Source organism: Danio aesculapii, chromosome 11 (assembly GCF_903798145.1).
Source record: "Danio aesculapii chromosome 11, fDanAes4.1, whole genome shotgun sequence".
NCBI classification, from domain to species: Eukaryota; Metazoa; Chordata; class Actinopteri; order Cypriniformes; family Danionidae; genus Danio; species Danio aesculapii.
The window spans coordinates 44536556-44555821 of record NC_079445.1 but is presented as its reverse complement, the minus strand read 5'-3'; the positions used below and the strand labels follow the sequence as shown (position 1 = coordinate 44555821).

General features: G+C 37.0%; 1 protein-coding gene across 2 annotated transcripts in view; it reads right to left on the bottom strand.

The window, feature by feature from the left end:
• The window catches only part of slc29a1b (solute carrier family 29 member 1b), a 42122-nt gene that overhangs the window by 10706 nt on the left and 12150 nt on the right, over window positions 1-19266 (bottom strand). For both annotated transcript variants that reach the window (XM_056467870.1, XM_056467872.1), the window contains exons 2-9: window positions 18338-18410; window positions 15790-15871; window positions 13766-13935; window positions 13137-13276; window positions 12241-12375; window positions 9617-9714; window positions 9462-9543; window positions 7284-7351 (exon numbers count right to left, since the gene is read on the bottom strand). In XM_056467870.1, the coding sequence (XP_056323845.1) occupies window positions 7284-7351; window positions 9462-9543; window positions 9617-9714; window positions 12241-12375; window positions 13137-13276; window positions 13766-13935; window positions 15790-15871; window positions 18338-18363 (801 nt within the window). In that variant the 5' untranslated portion in view covers window positions 18364-18410. The remainder of the gene's footprint in view (window positions 1-7283; window positions 7352-9461; window positions 9544-9616; window positions 9715-12240; window positions 12376-13136; window positions 13277-13765; window positions 13936-15789; window positions 15872-18337; window positions 18411-19266) is intronic.

Sequence of the window (19266 nt, the reverse complement as noted above, 5' to 3'; positions counted from 1 at the left end):
TGCGTATGTCCCGGGTGGATAGCCACACCTTTTGTCCGGGTGTGTATCTGGGTTCTTCAGACCTTCTTCTATCGGCGGTTACCTTGCTTCGACGGACTGCCCTCTGCAGATGTTGATGAGCCTCGTCCCAGACTCTCTCGCTCTCCCGGAACCAGTGATCCACTGCGGGGACATCAGATGGTTCGCCATCCCAGGGAAAGAGCGGTGGTTGGAAGCCCAGGACGCACTGGAATGGCGTGAGTCCGGTGGAGGGTTGCCGCAGTGAATTTTGGGCATATTCTGCCCAGCCCAAATACTGGCTCCAGGAGCTCTGGTGACCACTGCAGAAGGTCCTCAGGAACCGTCCCACCTCCTGAATCTTCCTCTCTGTCTGCCCGTTGGTTTGGGGATGATATCCAGAAGAGAGGCTGACGGCCACACCTAGGAGCTTGAAGAAGGCTTTCCATAGACGTGAGATGAACTGTGGACCTCTGTCCGACACAATATCTTCTGGAATACCAAATGACCTGAAGACTTGATTAAAGATATTGTCGGCTGTTTCAAAGGCTGTGGGAAGACCTTTCAGAGGGATTAGTTTGACAAACTTTGAGAATCTATCTACTATGACTAGAATACAGGTATTACCTTCTGACGAAGGGAGATCAGTGATAAAGTCCACTCCTAGGTGTGACCAGGGACGGTTCGGAATCGGCAAGGGATGGAGCTTTCCAGCGGGTAGATGACGTGGGCTCTTGGATTGGGCACAGTCCTTACAGCCCTGAACATATTGCCTCACATCCCTTGCCATGTTTGGCCACCAGAATCGTTGGGATACTAGCGAGAGAGTATTGTTGATCCCTGGATGTCCAGTGCCTAGCGAGGTATGTAAGGAGTGGATCAGATCTACCCGGTGTTCAGGTGGTATGAACTGCCGATGAGGAGGGCATCCCGGCGGAGCAGGGGCTTCCGGAGTGGCAACGACTGGAGGAGCGTTCCAGGTGATCGGACAAATGGAGATGTGTTCGGGAAGAATCTTCGTTGGGAGTTCTTCATGATCGTGATGCTCGTGTAAACGAGAGAGAGCGTCTGCTCTTAGATTCTTGGGTCCTGGACGATAGGAAATGGAGAAATCAAAACGTGAGAAGAAAAGTGACCATCTGGCTTGACGTGGACATAGTCTCTTGGCCTCTTTGATATATTGGAGGTTTTTGTGATCTGTGATCACCTGGAACGGATGTTTGGCTCCCTCCAACCAGTGACGCCACTCCTCCAAGGCTAGCTTGATTGCTAGCAGCTCCCTGTCTCCTATGCTGTAATTCTGCTCCGCCGGGCTCAACTTCCGAGAGAAATAGGCACAGGGATGCAGTCGGGGCGGTGTATCATGATGTTGAGATAATACTGCCCCGACGCCGGTGGTGGATGCGTCCACTTCCACCACGAAAGGAAGATTTGGGTCAGGATGAGTCAGGAGTGGGGCCCTTGTGAACTCCTTCTTAAGAAGGCGGAAGGCTGCGGCTGCTTCTTTGGTCCACTCCAGTCCTTTGGGTTTACCCTTGAGGAGATTAGTGAGAGGTGATGTAATCCTGCTGTAGTCCTTGATAAACCGTCTATAAAAGTTAGCAAACCCAAGAAACCTCTGGAGCTCCTTAATGGAAGTGGGTTCTGACCAGGATAGAACAGCCTCAATTTTCTTCCCATCCATACGTATACCGGTTTGATCAATGATGTATCCCAAGAAATGAATCGACTTCTGGTGGAATGAGCATTTCTCCGCTTTGAGGTAGAGGTGATGTTCTCTCAATGTGTGTAGGACCTCCGCAACGTGTTGGCGATGTTCGGCCTCACTCCGGGAGTAAATGAGGATGTCATCTATGTACACTATTACAAAGTGGTGAAGAAACTCCCGGAGGACTTCATGAATGAAGTTTTGGAATACGGAGGGGGCGTTGACCAGACCGTAAGGCATGACCTCATATTCATAGTGGCCAGTAGGGGTCACGAATGCTGTCTTCCATTGGTCCCCCTCACGTATTCTTATCAGATTATACGCGCTGCGGAGGTCCAATTTAGTGAAGACTTTAGCTTCTCGGAGCTGTTCCAAAGCGGCTGGTACCAGAGGAAGGGGATATCGGTATTTTACTGTACCGTTATTTAGGACCCTGTAGTCGATGCATGGACGCAGCCCTCCGTCCTTCTTGGCCACAAAGAAGAAGCTTGAGGCGGCTGGTGATTTTGAGTGACGTATGTACCCCTGACTCAGAGCCTCCCTTATGTAATCTTCCATTGCCTGATTCTCTGGAAGCGAGAGCGGGTAGATCCTACCTCTTGGCAACTGGGCATCTGGAACTAGGTCGATCGCGCAGTCCCATGGCCGATGCGGCGGTAGCTGGGAAGCTCTCTTGGGGCAGAAGACATCATGAAAGGAGCTGTACTCCTTAGGAATGTGGATAGACTGCTTCTCAGGAGGGCTCTCGACCGATGTTGCAAACAAAGAAATGGGGTTCCGACCTTGAAGAGGGAGATTTGGAAAACAGGTAGGTGTACATCCAGATCCCCATTTCTTTATCTCTCCTGTGCCCCAAGAGATGATGGGATCGTGCTTCACCAGCCACGGGCGCCCTAGAATGATGTCCATATTTGCACCCTCCAGAACCAGAAATTGAATCCTCTCTTGATGTAACAGCCCCACTTGAAGAAGGATGTCTTCGCATTGTCGATGGATACGGGTCGAAGATCGAGTGCACTGGGTTATCGGTTGTATCTGGTATATATGCGAGGACGCCTCAGTACGGAGGTGGAGTTGACGACAGAGGGATTGGGAGATGAAGTTCCCTGCTGACCCGGAGTCGATGAGGGCTGTGACAAGGAGAGAAATAGAGGCAGTAGTTATTTGTACGGTGGTAGTAAGTGGTTTACATTGTTCAATATTCGTACTGAATACACTCACTGAAGTCCGAATGGGACGAAGGGGACACTCCATACGGGTGTGTCCACTGACACCGCAGTATAGACACAGACCCCGGGTCAGCCTCCTCTGTCGTTCCGCTGATGTCAGTCTTCCAGACTCTATTATCATGGGTTCTGGTTCTGGAGAGGCTGTTGACTCAGGCGATTGGAGGAGTGCAGACGAGGGGGTGATGGTGTCCTGTTGATAGGAACGGAGACGATCGGAACATCGGAGAGAATGTTGGATGAATCTCTCCAGACCCATTGTATCATCTAATGTGGCCAGCTGGATTCGGAGAGTGGGTTCCAAGCCGAGCCGGTACGTGGTCAACAACGATCTCTCATTCCATCCACTTGCAGCTGCTAGAGTGCGAAACCGGAGAGCATATTCCTGTGTAGATAGAGTACCTTGCTTTAGATGATACAGCTGCTCTCCAGCGGCTACTTCCCCATCAGAACGTCCAAACACCTCTTTGAAATACTCCGTGAAGGTAGTGATGGAATTCATGACCGGCCCGGCTTGGTTCCAGATCGTCTCAGCCCATTTAAGTGCAGGTCCAGAGAGTAGTGATACGATGTAGGCGATCTTTGACTTATCTGTGGGATATAGAGAAGGTTGCATTTCGAATATGAGGGAACATTGTAACAGAAAACCATTGCACTCCCCCGCTCCGCCTGAGTAGGGCGCTGGTCGGGCCATGGGACTGGAAGGAAGGGCCGAAGAAGAAACTGTGGAGGCGGAAGTGCTCGGTGCTGGTGGTGCGTTGGAAAGTGGAGCTGGTGGCTGTAGAATCCGCTTCAACTGGTCCACCAGCTCTTGAAAGTGATCGAGGGTGCTCATGTTGTCGTCGTTATGGGTCCGGGCTTCTGTTATGAAGCGGACAGGAGACAGAGGTAAGGAAACGTTAGGGTGTTTATTGAATGACAACAAGGAGCACATGAAGGATAGCCAGGAGGATCAGGAATGATGTTGGGGTCTTTTCCTCCGTGGCTGGGTGACAGGAATACACGAGGATGGACAGCACACACCAGATACAGCTGACAGAGGATGACACAGACTTGGAAGGACTGGAAGACAGGACGATTCGGGAGGACCAGGAAGACTAGGAGGAATACAAAGAGAACAGGTAAGTAAATCGTTTGTTTAGCTGAGGATGACTACGCTGAGTGGTCGCTCAGTTGTCCGCTTTCGTCGAGACGAGCCCGGACAATGAGCGACTGGAGTGCTGTGCTTTTATCTGGTGCTCGTGAATGTGATGCAGCTGTGTGCTCATTAGAAGTCAGGTGATGGTGATCTTCGTGAGTGGGGGTCGTGAGAGCCTGACCAATCCATGACAGCAAATGTGTAAAAATACCCACATATTAACTGTCATTTTAATGTGATCAAGTGATTTTTCGTCGTTTTTTTTCTTCATCTGAACACTTTTAACTCCGTCATAACTGCAATATTTACACTCCTCCATAAAATGTATAGCATATGTGACTGTATGGGCTGCTTTTCACTGTACTTCGTGACATAAAAAGAGTATTGAATGTTGTTCTGTGTCCATGATGGAACTTGCAGGCATTTGATAGACTTGTCCCTCACGCCTCATTTCTGTCATTTGTTAAGGTAAGCAGGCTGTGTGCACGCGAGCGATACACTTATTTAAATGTGTCTTATGATAATATTATGTAGGCACATTTATACTTAGTTTTAAAACGTTTACAACAACCGTAAAGCAAAACAGATGTATTTCCCATGTAAAAATGATTCAAATGGCACGTAGGTTTATGTATCTACGTATTTATTTGTTTATAAAAATGTTTATAAAAATGTAATTAGGCCCACACGGAATCTGCGTGTGCAGATTTCCGCAGATTTTTAGCCCATCATTAATTCTGTTTATTGACTTAAACTTATATTTATTCAGTTTTTTAATTAACTACAGTAATATTATTGACTAATATGAAAATGTTCATCTGATTTATGTACAGTGCAGTTTGTACAGTAATATTTTCTGTCTTTTAGTAGAGATAATTCACATATAAGGGTTTTAGTTATGATACTCCCAAAATAATTCAGCAGAAATCCACAGATTTTTACAAAATTACTCCGCAGAAATAGCAATAAAACGTCTGCTGATTCCGTCTGGCCCTGATTATAATATAATAAACAGAGAGATTAACTCTTTGTCATGGATATTTCTAAAATAATTTCTCTAAAAAAATTCTCTCATGCCATATTTCTAAAAATAATCTAGAAAAGTTGTCTGTAGCAGGGTGGTGCTGACGTCACAGACAAGCGCCCCGAGGGCAGTGTAGACTGTTTATAGCCTAATGTTAGCTTTTTAGTTCTTGCGTTTGCATTAGAGATCCAAAAGTGCTCAAAGTTGTATTTTCATGTGAGGATTAATTGGCTGGACAAAACGTGTAAGTGTAATGAACTGTGTTTGAACACAGAGCTTATTATTCGCAATCTTCGAAAAGCCTATGGGAAAATCCTATGGGGATTTTATCCAGGGAACCAGTTTTATGCTAGCAGCTGATTAGCCTACAAGGTGATGTCATAGTTCCTCCACACTATAAGGTGAATATAATAACTTATGTTTGATTGTAACTTTAACTTAATCTGATTATAAGACCTTTTAAATAGCGGCTTTGAAGCAATAATTATTGTAAAAAGCACTATACAAATGAACTTGTATTGAATTGAATATATTTTCTGAATTAATATGCTTTCCAATAGGACAATATTTTAATTTAAAACATAAAAATATAATATAGTCAATATAAGTATTTAAAAATCTGCAATCTGAGGGTAAAAATATATATAAATATTAAAATACTGACCTTTAAAGTGTTGAAATGAAGTGATTGGCAATGCATATTACAGTAGGAAATGTAAAAATTATGGAACATGGTTTGATCTTAAAATCCTAATGATTTTTTGCCACAAAAGAAAAATCAATAATGTTGATTCTTACAACATGCATATTTGCCAAGAATATACTTAATAATACAACTTTAGACTGGTTTTGTGCTCCAGGGTCACATATTTAGGTCAGACTTTACAATAAGGTTCATTAGTTAATGTTAATTAATGCATTTACTAACATGAACAAACAATGATCAATACATTTACTGCAATATTTGTTCATGTTAGTTAACATTAGTTAATGAAAATACAGTTGTTCATTGTTAGTTCATGTTAACTCACGATGCATTAACTAATGTTAACAAGCATGGACTTGGATGCCCGGTCAGTACCTGGATGGGAGACTACATGGGAAAGCTAGGTTGCTGCCGGAAGTGGTGTTAGTGAGGCCAGCAGGGGGCGCCCAACCTGCGGTCTATGTGGGTCCTAATGCCCCAGTATAGTGACGGGGACTCTATACTGCTCAGTGAGCGCCGTCTTTCGGATGAGACGTTAAACCGAGGTCCTGACTCTGTGGTCATTAAAAATCCCAGGATGTCCTTCGAAAAAGAGTAGGGGTTTAACCCCGGCATCCTGGCCAAATCTCCCCACTGGCCTTTGTCCACCATGGCCTCCTAATCATCCCCATATCATAATTGGCTTATCACTCTGTCTCCTCTCCACCAATCAGCTGGTGTGTGGTGTGCGGTCTGGCGCAAAATGGCTGCCTTCGCGTCATCCAGGTGGATGCTGCACACTGGTGGTGGATGAGGAGATATCCCCAATGTGTAAAGCGCTTTGAGTGCACAGAAAAGTGCTATATAAATGTAAGGAATTTATTATTATTATTATTAATAATGCATTAGTAAATGTTCAATTATGATTATTAAATGCTGTACAAGTGTTGTTCATGATTAGTTCATGTTAGTAAATGCATTAACTAATGAACCTTATTGGAAAGTTTTACCCATATTTGAGTAAAATAAACACATTTCAGTTTCTTTAATTGCACTCTTCTGTTTCAAACCTTTTAAGAACATTATTACACCTAAAAATGAACATTCACACTCTACAATAAGGCTTCATTAGTTAATGCATCTACTAACTTGAACTAATTATGAACAATACTTGTGCAGCATTTATTAATCATACAGTAGTTCAACATTTACTAATACAATATTAACATCCAATTCATGCTTGTTAACATTAATTAATGCACTGTCTGTTATCATTAACTATGACCATTAACTATAACTATATTTCATATACTAATGTTGACTAACATGAACAAATACTGTTATACATGTATTGTTGACGGTTTGTTCATTTAAATAAATGCATTAACTAACATTAACTAATGCAACCCTATTGTAAAGAGTAGCCAAATTTAAGCCACTGCTTTAATAATGTTAATGCAATAACGTTTCTTCATAACTCTGTAGTTTGTGATCATGATCTGCACCTTCTTAAAGATAGCCGGTATGGATGGTGACTTTCTGTCGTCGTCTCCAGCGCTCTGCAGTCTCTGATCTACAGAAACACATTCAGATTAACATTAACACACATTATCAGATGCCAAAAATCTATAATTAAATATATTGGGATAATGACCATGCCCAAAATTGATACCACGGGCACTTCAAAATACAGTCAATAGTTATCTCTTATTCAAACTTTTAGAGGCTTTATTTTTTATATACAGTATATATATATATATATATATATATATATATATATATATATATATATAATCAGATTGCATTTAAAGTTGATGGCTTGAAGGCTTAATTGTTTAGCAGCTCAAACATGAACATTTTCAGTTAATCTGGCCTAATACATGCTGAAATATTAATGTAAATTCTGTGACTGTTTATAAAGCTATTGTACATTAACACTGTGCAGCAAGGCTTTAATAGTTAACATTCGTTCATTTAACTAAACACACATTAACAGCTACAAAAGCTTTTATTAATCTCAGCTGGTGTTCATTTCTTGGTTAATGTCTATAAATAAATATAAACTATAAACTATAAAATATAAACACTATAAATTAGATTAGATTAGATTAGATTAGATTAGATTAGATTAGATTAGATTAGATTAGATTAGATTAGAATATCTTTATTGTCCCCGAAGGGCGATTAGGTTTACAGCAATAGTCGACAGTTGACAGCAACAAGTCACACTCGATAACATAAAATACCCATAAACAATACAGTAATCATTTGAAGCTTGTTTAGTAACCCAACTGCAGTTGGAACAAATGAATACAAGTATCTGTTTGACCTTGCCCGTCTAAATAAGTATACTGTACCTTCTGCCTGATGGCAAGAGGCAAAACTTTAAATAAAGTGGGTGGTTCTCATCTGCTAAAATGGACCTGGCCTTCTTTATGACTCTCTCCTCATACACTTGTCCAGTACTGTTAAGATTTATTCCCAAGATCTTTTGAGATTGATGAACAATTTTTGAAAGTGTCACCCTCAAATTACCATACCAGCATACTACTGCAAAAGTTAAAAGAGACTCGATAAAATAAGAATAAAATGTCCTAAGAAGAGGCCTATCCACATTAAATCCCTTCAGCTTCCTCAAGTAGAACAGTCTTTGATTTGCCTTTTAACAGATAAATTTAATGTTGGTCTCAAAATTCAGTTTATCACATAAAACGGTGCCCAGATATTTATACTCACTCACTGTCTCAACAACAGTATACCGTTTACAGTAGTAGTAGCATTAGAAATAGAGTTGCGGCGAAAATCAATCAGCATCTCTTTAGTTTTTGAGATATTCAGTTGTAAATATGAGTCTTTGCACCAAGCAACAAAGTTGTCCAACACTGGGCCACGGCCCTCTTCATGATCATGCAGCAGACTAACAATCAGAATTAGAAAGAGCTTTATTGCCAGGTATGTTCACACATACTAGGAATTTGTTTTGGTGACAGAGCTTCTACAGTGCAACAGCATTACAGAGACAAGACAAAAAACAGATAATAAATATATTTTAAAATATAGAAGTAAGTAGTGAGTGCAAATATACAGATTGACAAGTGTATGTACATGTTTATTACTATATACAACGTTATATGTGCAGCTGTTATGTGCAAATTGGCATGTAGAGTGTGTTGTTAAATAAGTGTATATGTGTATAAAAGTGTATAGCAATGACAGAATCATCAGCATACTTAATTATATACCTCATCATAGTCGTAATCTGATTACTAGTGGATTATTAGCATTACATGCATGTTATTAAATAGAGTTTAGAAATATTTTTTAAACTAATATCAACACAGTATCTGTAATAGATCTGTCCTTTTCTCACTGTTGATTTTAATCAATTAACAAACATTTACTAATGAGATTTTATTGTAAAGTGCTTCCCATTATACTTTATAATATTACAATTTTGGCTTTAAAATAGTCCAAACGAAGTGCTTAGCAATGCATATTATGGTGCATATTACTATGCAAATTGCATATTAACATCTTTTTTTAGGTCAATATCGTGATGATACAGTAGAGTACATCATGATAAACCTTTAAAATTAATCGCAACAAGAAAATCTGATATCGTCATAAGCCTACATCTGATGTGAATTACTGTACTGTATGTGAATTACTGTATGTATCATTACCTTTCTTTAACAGATCCATCTTGTTCTCTTCATCCTCGACAGGTTTATTCTGCTGACTCTCCTGATAGTACTGAAAAAACGCCTGCAGGACGCAAACAGCTTTAAATCATGCTTTAAATCCGACTCATTCAGTCTTTTAGATCTGAAAATCTCACCAGCTTGGGAAGGACAACATATGAAGCTATAGCCAGGGAAATAACGGCACATGCTGTGATGAAATATCCAAACGCACTGTCATGCATCTCAGAACCACCTGAGAGAGACAACAACACATTGCAGTCCATCATAACAGCAAATGTTCAATCATTAAAGGGATAGTTCACCCAAAAATGAACATTTATGCATAATTTACTCACACTGAATTGGTTCTAAAGTCACAGCATTAGCTATATTTCGGTGCAAAGACTGAAATTAACATATGCACAAAACTGGAATATTGCATAAAAGCATCATTTTTGATTAGCATATGTATATAGTATATACAGCGGGGAAAATAAGTATTGAACACGTCACCTTTTTTCACAGCAAACATATTTCTAAAGGTGAGGTTGACTTGAAATTTTCACCAGATGTTGATAACTACCAAAGAAACCAAAATACGCAAATAAAACAAAACAAATGAAGTTTTGTGTAACAAAATGAAATGACACAGGGAAACAGTATTGAACACATGAAGAATTGAAGCTGTAGTTCGATAGTGAAAGCCCAGACAGTAGCTGAAATCTCTCAGTAGTTCTTCAGCAACCCTCTGCCCTTCCTCAGTGTAAATGAACATCAGCTGCTTCAGTCCAACATCTACATTAGCAGAAGGATGAAGATGAAATCATTTCAGCAAGACAATGATCCAAAACACAGCCAAGTAGACTCTCAAATGCTTTCAGAGAAAGAAAAGTAAGCTGTAGAATGGCCCAGCCAATCACCTGACCCGAATCCAATAGAAAATACAAAATAAAGCTCAGATTTGATAGACGAGACCCACAGAAGCATCAAGATTTTGACACGCTGTTGAAGTCTGTGAAAAGCTCACACCTGAGCAATGCATGAGGCTTCATTCTCCATATGAGATGGCTTATTCAGAACTCAAATGGCTGTGCCTGTCCATGTAATACAGTGGAATACTAGTATACAACCCATAGTGTATTACTACTTATAAATGTAATATTAGGCTTTATATATATGCATGTGCAATGCATGTGACTTCATTCTCCATATGAGAGGTGTTTTAAAAAAAGCCTTTTATATAAAGTATTAAACACATTTCAGCAGTTTAGCTCTTTCTCCTTGTGTCATTTCATTCTTGCAACACACAACTCATTTTTCATATTGTTTTTGTTTTATTTGTGTTTGTATTGTTTAGGTTTTTACCAAAATCGGGTTTAACTCCATGTCAACAGCTCCTTTAGAAATATCATTCCCAGGAAAAAACATGACAGTGTGTTCAATACTTATTTCCCCCACTGTATGTACAGTACAGTATGTATATTACATGTGTGCTTGGATAAGACCTTTATTTTGAACACTGTTTTTGATCTTGAACTTTTAAAACGGACTTTCTGAATATTTGGATGATTTTTGAAACCCCTCAGATTCCATATGTTCATATAGTTATATATATATATACACCTGAAGTCAGAACTATTAAACCCCCTGAATTATTTTTCTCCCATTTCTGTTTAACAGAGAGCAGATTTTTTTTCAACACATTTCTAATCATAATAGTTTTAATAACTCATTTCTAATAACTGATTTCTTTTATCTTTGCCATGATGACAGTAAATAATATTTGACTAGATATTCTTCAAGACAGCTTAAAGCATGGGCGTCGCTATAAAAAAAATACTTCTTATTTATTATTATTATCAGATCGTGAAATATGTGAATTAGCCTGTAAGTTTAAAATATATATTTATATGTCATTTAATTAGAAAAGTGGCAGTTTATTTATTTAATACGTGGAAACAAAATGCACTTGAATCTAGAAAGTGTTTTTTTACTACAGTAAACAAGTGGGTTGAGCCTATTTGGCTTATTCAGAACTCGAATGGCTGTGCCTGCCTAGGTAATACAGTGGAATACTAGTATACAACCCATATTAAACAAACGTTAAGTGTATTTCTATTAAGTTACTACTTATAAATGTAATATTAGGCTTTTTGTATATATATACACACCCCCTTTTTTTTTTTTTTTTTTACCTTATAAAGAGCCCCCTAAAATGAAAATCCTAAAATCTCCCCTGGCTTAAAGTCATATTTAAAGGCTTAACTAGGTTAATTAGGTTAACTAGGCAGGTTAAGGTAATTAAGTAAGTTATTGTATAATGATGGTTTGTTCTGTAGATAATCGGGGAAAAAATATAGCTTAAAGGGGCTAATAATTTTGACCTTAAAATGGCTTTTAAAAAATTAAAAACTGCTTTTATTCTAGCCGAAATAAAACAAATAAGACTTTCTCCAGAAGAAAAAATATTATCAGACATACTGTGAAAATTTCCTTGCTCTGTTAAACATCATTTGGGAAATATTTAAAAAAGACCAAAAAAATTCAAAATATATTAATATAATAATTCTGACTTCAACTCTATATCAGCCAAATGCCATCCTTACAAACCATACATCAATAAAAAGCTTCTTTATTCAGCTTTCAGATGATGTATGCATTTCAATTTCAAACATTTGACATGTACTGACTGCTTTGTGGGTTGCAGGTAATGTTTTTTATAATGTTCTTATATGTAGCATGTATAATGTGTTGTGTGTGTGCTGTATTTCAGCCTCACTGGCAATGGCGCAGATCATGGAGAAAGCGGCAAATGTTCCAGCGAGTCCCTGTCCACTCATGATGGGCGTCGTGTATGAAGCCGGTAAAAGACCAGCCATACCAAACAGACTTCCCTGAAGAACCGCTCCAAACGCTGTGAAAAACAAACACACAGCACATACGACACAATGAAAAACACATACTGCTTCTGTAAAAACTAGAATCGCTATCAATCACATCCAAAATAAAAGTTTATACATACATAACATACAGTTTAATATAAAGTCAGAATTATTAGCCCTCCTTAATATTTTTACCCCAATTTCTGTTTAACGGAGAGAAGATTTTCTCCAGCACATTTCTAAAGATAATAGTTTTAATAACTTATTTCTAATAACTGATTTCTTTTATCTTTATGATGACAGCTCATAATATTTAACTAGATATTCTTCAAGACACTAGTATTCAGTTTAAAGTGACATTTAAAGGCTTAACTAGGTTAATTAGGGTAAAATTAGGGTAATTAGGCAAGTCATTGTATGACAGTGGTTTGTTCTGTAGACAATCCAATACTAATATCACTTAAAGGGGCTAATAATATTGAGCTTAAAATGGGTTTTAAAAAAATTAAAAACTGCTTTTATTCTAGCCGAAATAAAACAAATAAGACTTTCAGAAGAAATAATATTAGAGGAAATACTGTGAGAAATTCCTGAATCTGTTAAACATCATTAGGAAAATATTTGACAAAAGAATAAATATTTCACAGGAGGGCGAATAATACAATGACTGGCCTAACTAACCTAACTTGCCTAATTAACGCAAGTTAAGCTATTAAACAGTCATTTAAGCTGAACACAATCATTTTGACTTCAACTGTTGGTTAAAACTGAACTTTAGTGGTCAGAAGCTTACAGTTAATGAAGATGATTTTAACCATGGTGACGATGAAGAACGGCAGCGGCTCTAAATGTATTTTCACCAAGATGGCCGTCAGTAAAAACACCAGCAGGATCAGCGTCAGACTGCCTGCGATGCGGATCTTCTGAGGAATCCTGCAGATTTAAATCACATGTTTAAGTCTGGCTCAGAATTCAACACTAAATCAAAGAAAACTGAATTTAAATATGATTGTTTTTAAATTGAGCCTATTTTCAGCTTTTATTTCATTACTTTGAAGAATTTGTAGGTTTAAATCCTATGAAAATAATGACACAATGCAGTAAGTGCACCGCAGCTAACTTATCCAGCATTTCAGTGTGGAGTTTGTATGTTCTCCTCGTGTTGGCGTGGCTTTCTTCCAGGTGCTCTGCTTTCCCCACAGTCCAATTACATGCGCTATAGGGGAATTGATGAACTAAATTGACCAAAGTGTATGTGTTTGAACGAGTGTGTATGGGTGCTTCCCAGTTATGTATTGCAGCTGAAAGGGCATGCGCTACGTAAAACATATGCTGAAATAGTTGGCGGTTCATTCCTCTGTGGCGACCCCTGATAAATACGAAACTAAGCCCAAAGAAATTGAATGAATAGTTGATTCTGACCTCTGGTGTAGGATAGAGTTGAGGCAGGTAAAGACCAGCAGAGGAACCATTGCACACAGAGTCATCACATTATTAAACTTGGCCTGTAGGACGCTGCGTGATTCTTCTTCTGTGGCGTTCACTGAGGCATTCATTGCAGTTAAAGGGTCTGCAAGACGACTGGTGAAATACTGGCAGATAAAACACACACATACAATAATGATGATCTACATCCAATGTGTTTGTGTTTCCAGCACAATTATCATTCACAAATCATTGTACATTTACTTAAGGCACAAATAATAGAATGCAGTAAGTTTGTGCTTAAAACAACTACATTTTATTGTCTGATCTGTTTACTGAACATTTACAATGACATAAATAACATAAAATAAAATGTAAACCATTTTATTCTGACCCCCCCCGCCCACGAGCCCCTCAAATAAATAAATAAATGACAGATTATTCATATTATTAATAATATTATTATGATATTATATTAATTCTTAGTCTTTTTAATAAAAAAATATTTATTTATATAGGAATAAAATATATATTATAGTCATTTATGAAATGAATATAAAAACATAAACAATAATACTTCATTATGCAGCGATACGGAATATTTTAATCATGCAGGATTCATAAAATTAAGAAGTGTATGTATTAACTGTATGTACAGAATTCAGTTAACTGAAACAAGTGCTAAGTTTAGAGTTCTTATATATATAAACAGTTGAAGTCAGAATTATTAGCCCCCCTGTTTATTTTTTCCCCAATTCTGTTTTACGGAGAGCAGATTTTTTTAGCACATTTCTAATCATAATAGTTTTAATAACTCATTTCTAATAACTGATTTATTTTCTCTTTGCCATGATGACAGTAAATAATATTAGACTAAATATTCTTCAAGACACTTCTATACAGCTTAAAGTGACATTTAAAGGCTTAACTAGGTTAATTGGGTTAACTAGGCAGGTTAGGGGAATTAAGCAAGTTATTGTATAATGATGGTTTGTTCTGTAGACTATTGAAAAAAAATAAAGCTTAATTTTGACCTTAAAATGGATTAAAAAAAATTAAAAACTGCTTTTATTCTAGCTGAAATAAAACAAATAAGACTTTCTCCAGAAGAAAAAATATTATCAGACATACTGTGAAAATTTCCTTGCTGTATTAAACATAATTTAGGAAACATTTAAAAAAGAAAAACAAATTCAAAGAGGGGCGAATAATTTCTTCAACTGTGTGTCTGTATATATATAAACCTGTATATATATATATATATATATATATATATATATATATATATATATGAACCTTAAGAAACCTAATTAGATTACAAGCTTATGTAACCCCACCAGTCCTACACCACCCAACCCATTCCGAGCTGGTATCAAACTGGCGATCTTCCGCATGGTAGTCAGTTGCTTTACCAAGGAGCCTAAAGACCATTGCCTCTAGCGTCTGTCGCTAGAGCACCTTTAGAGGTCAGAAGAGTGAGGTTTACCTGCCCAGCACTGGCTGGCCTTTGCTACACTTAGATTAGAAGAATTAATGTATTACATAATTTTTACATTTTTATTAAGTCAAGTACATCTTGATTTAACCCAAAAGAAATACTATAGTAAATATACTAATTACTTGATATGGTAACAAAACAAATATATAGTATTAAAAATAACCGACCCAATAGTGTAGTTTTGTATACAGCACATTTTTCCATACTAAAAACTAAAGTGGTATTTATTACAGTTTATCATTACAGTATGCGACAACATTTATTAAAACAAAGAGATGCAAATTATAAATACAGGAAAATACACTTGACTATAGCATGCTTCAAAAACACTTTATTAAATTATAGACTATTTCATTTTGTAGTTTAGTTAATTGTAGTTGAAAAGTACAAGATAAAAGCAGTGTATCTATTTTTTCTTTCAGTGTTTCTCTCTGTCACCATCTCTGTCGTTTATTACACAAAATCATAATAATAAAAAGAAATAACAATCAATATATGCTGCTGGTGAGGTGTTTTTTTTTACCATGGTGGCGGTCATGAAGAAATTCCAGGGAAGCAGCGTTCCCAATCCCAGCATGAAGAAAATCAGCCAGACGCCATTATACCTGTCCCAGAGAGGAAAAATGGACTGTTTTGAACACTATCAGATGAACACATCACTGTTCTGGATCTCAGAAAGAGTTTATGTTGACTAGAACATGGCGCTACACAACTGCACTTACCCAGATAACGGGAGAATGTCTGTGAGATTACAGTTAGCCAACTGAATGAACAAACGTTTGTAAACATTTACAACATGTAACATTTCATCGATTTTCTATCGCTGTTTTGAGAGCAGTTCCTAATGAAACAACTTCTCTCATTTCCTAGGCTGTCTCTGAAAGTGTAAAGACTGTTTAATTTAATTTAATTTAATTTAATTTAATTTAATTTTATTTTATTTTATTTTATTTTATTTTATTTTATTTTTTTATTATTATTATTTTATTTATTTTTTTATTTTTTTTATTTTTATTTTTTATTTTATATTATTTTATTTATTTATTTATTATTTTATTTTTTTAATTATTATTTTATTTTTATTATTATTTTATTTATTTTTATTTTATTTTATTTATTTATTTATTATTTTTTATTTTATTATTATTATTTTATTTTTTTATTATTTTATTTTATTTTATTTTATTTTATTTTATTTTATTTTATTTTATTTTATTTTATTTTATTTTATTTTATTTTTCCCAGGAAAATCTATTTGTGTGAGCTTCCGAGAGCCTAGCTTCCGCTTGACAGATTAAACCATGGGTCTCAAACTCAATTCCTGAAGGGCCACAGCTCTGCACAATTTTGCTCCAACCCTAATCATACACAGCTGATCCAACTCATCAAGGTGTCCAAGACTACTAGAGACTGTTAAGCAGGTGTGAGTTGGAGGTGGTTGGAGCTAAATGATGCAGAGCTGCAGCTGCAGCTCTATAGGAATTGAGTTTGAGACCATCGGCTTAAATGAATGTTCAGAATAATGCAGGAATAATTATTTACTGTTATGAAATATATTTAATCGAACTACTGTCACACACATAGCCCTATATATGTGATGGAACCCCCTCAAACAATTGCATAACGCCTATGGGTGTGTATTTGTGTATGTGAGTTTCCTCCGGGTGCTCCGGTTTCCCCCACAGTCCAAACACATGCGCTATAGGGGAATTGGGTAAGCTAAATTGTCCTTAGTGAAAGAGTGTGGATAGATGTTTCCCAGAGATGGGTTGCAGCTGGAAGGGCATCCGCTGCATAAAACATGTGCTGCATAAGTTGGCGGTTCATTCTGCTGTGGCGACCCCAGATTAATAAAGCCGAAAAAAAAAGAAAATGAATGAATGAATGTTTTATAACTTCCTTAAGGACACATTTGTGCTAGTTGAGTAAGAGTCATCAGTAGACATAATTAATTACCAGTCTATCATTGAGACGACATATCTATGTTTTTAACATTTAATCAAAAATGAGAAAGAGCTTTGCTTGTGAGTTTATCATGACACCAAATAATGTTCAATCTCTAAGAATAGCTTCTGCAGTTCACTGAACGGCCACCAGTGTCGCTAAAAACTGATTTAATGATCAGAAAATATTTATTCGGCTTAGTCCCTAATTCATCAGGGGTCACCACAGCGGAATGAACCGCCAACTATTCCTGCATATGTTTTACACAGCGGATGCCCTTCCAGCTGCAACCCAGTTCTGGGAAACACCCATACACACTCATTCACACACACTCATCCACTACAGCCAATTTAGTTCATCAATTCCCCTATAGCACATGTGTTTGGACTGTGGGGGAAACCAGAGCATCCGGAGGAAACCCACACCAACACTGGGAGAATCTGAAAGTTATCAAATATTTTGACAGAATACTTTTGAAGTGAACTTTGACTAACGTTTTGGCAAGGTTGTCTCAAAGTTATAAACATAGTTCACAGGTTTATTGTTTTAAATAACGTTTTTAAAACATTATACAAAACAAAATACATTATTTGAACATCACCATACAATATTTGTTTCTGCAACATTTTAGCTGGAGATTCATCTAAAGTTCCTGCTTGTTTCTGAATGCTCTAAGAACATTCAAAAGAAACATTTCCACAATGATCGAATGATAAGAATCATAGGCCTCTAAGAAATACTGGGTTATTTAAACCCAAATTGGGTAAAATATGGACTAACCCAAACATTGAATTTTTAATTAAAAAAAACTAACCCAGCAGTTGGTTTAGTCTGTATTACTCCCAGAATTTTTCAGAGTGAATGTCATAGTCCCTCAATGGTTACATAAGCAGGAGCATTTAAATAATGTTTTGACTGATTTGACAATATTCCCATTTCCATAACTCAGTGGGAACATTTCTCACTGAAGATATTTGTGTAAGCAGATGGAAACTTCAATTCAGCACTTTGTCTTGGTTTTCAGAGAGAAAGCCACAGAAAAAAGCCACCAGTTCTTGTTATCAGTCTGTCAGGCTTTGAGAGTCAGAGCAGAAAACAGATAAAGCTGCAGCTGATCTTCTACTCACTTGTCTTTGGGCACCTGAGGGTCCATGTCTGCCAAAAACACAACACACACGCTGGTTTTTACTCTTCAGACACCTGCAGGAAACAGAGATCACAAACACTGTCAAGAAAAGGGAAGAGTTTAGTGAAAAATAAATCCCTTTATGGCAAACATCAGATTATTTACTCTAAAACATCTTATTTTAATATGTTTGTGTTAAATAGCATTTCAAAATATAATCTCAAAGTTGGGTTTACCCATATTTGACCCAACACTGGGTTAAAATTAAATTTAAATGAGACTTTTTTACCCAATGTTTGAGTTTGTTCATTTTTGATTGTTTTCAATTTAATTTAAATAACACTTTTAACCCAAAGGTTGGGTTTGTCCGACTTTGACACAACACTGGGTTAATATAATAAATGAAATTTAAATGAGACTTTTTTTACCCAATGGCTGGTTTGTCCATTTTTGCACCAATGTTGGGTTATTATTTTTAATTGAATTTCCACTTTTTTATCCGATGTTTGGGTTTGTCCATTTTTGACCCATTGTTGGATTAATGTTTTAAAATTCATTTAAATAACGCTTTAACCCAAAGGTTGGGTTTGTCCATTTTTGACCTATTGCTGGATTAATGTTTTACATTTAATTTAAATAACACTTTTTAACCCAATGGTTGGGTTTGTCCATTTTTGACCCATTGTTGGATTAATGTTTTAAAATTCATTTAAATAACGCTTCAACCCAAAGGTTGGGTTTGTCCATTTTTGACCTATTGCTGGATTAATGTTTTACATTTAATTTAGATAACATTTTTTAACCCAATGGTTGGGTTTGTCCATTTTTGACCCATTGTTGGATTACTGTTTTAAATTTAATTTAAATAACACATTTTAACCCAATGGTTGTGTTTGTCCATTTTTGACCCATTGTTGGATTACTGTTTTA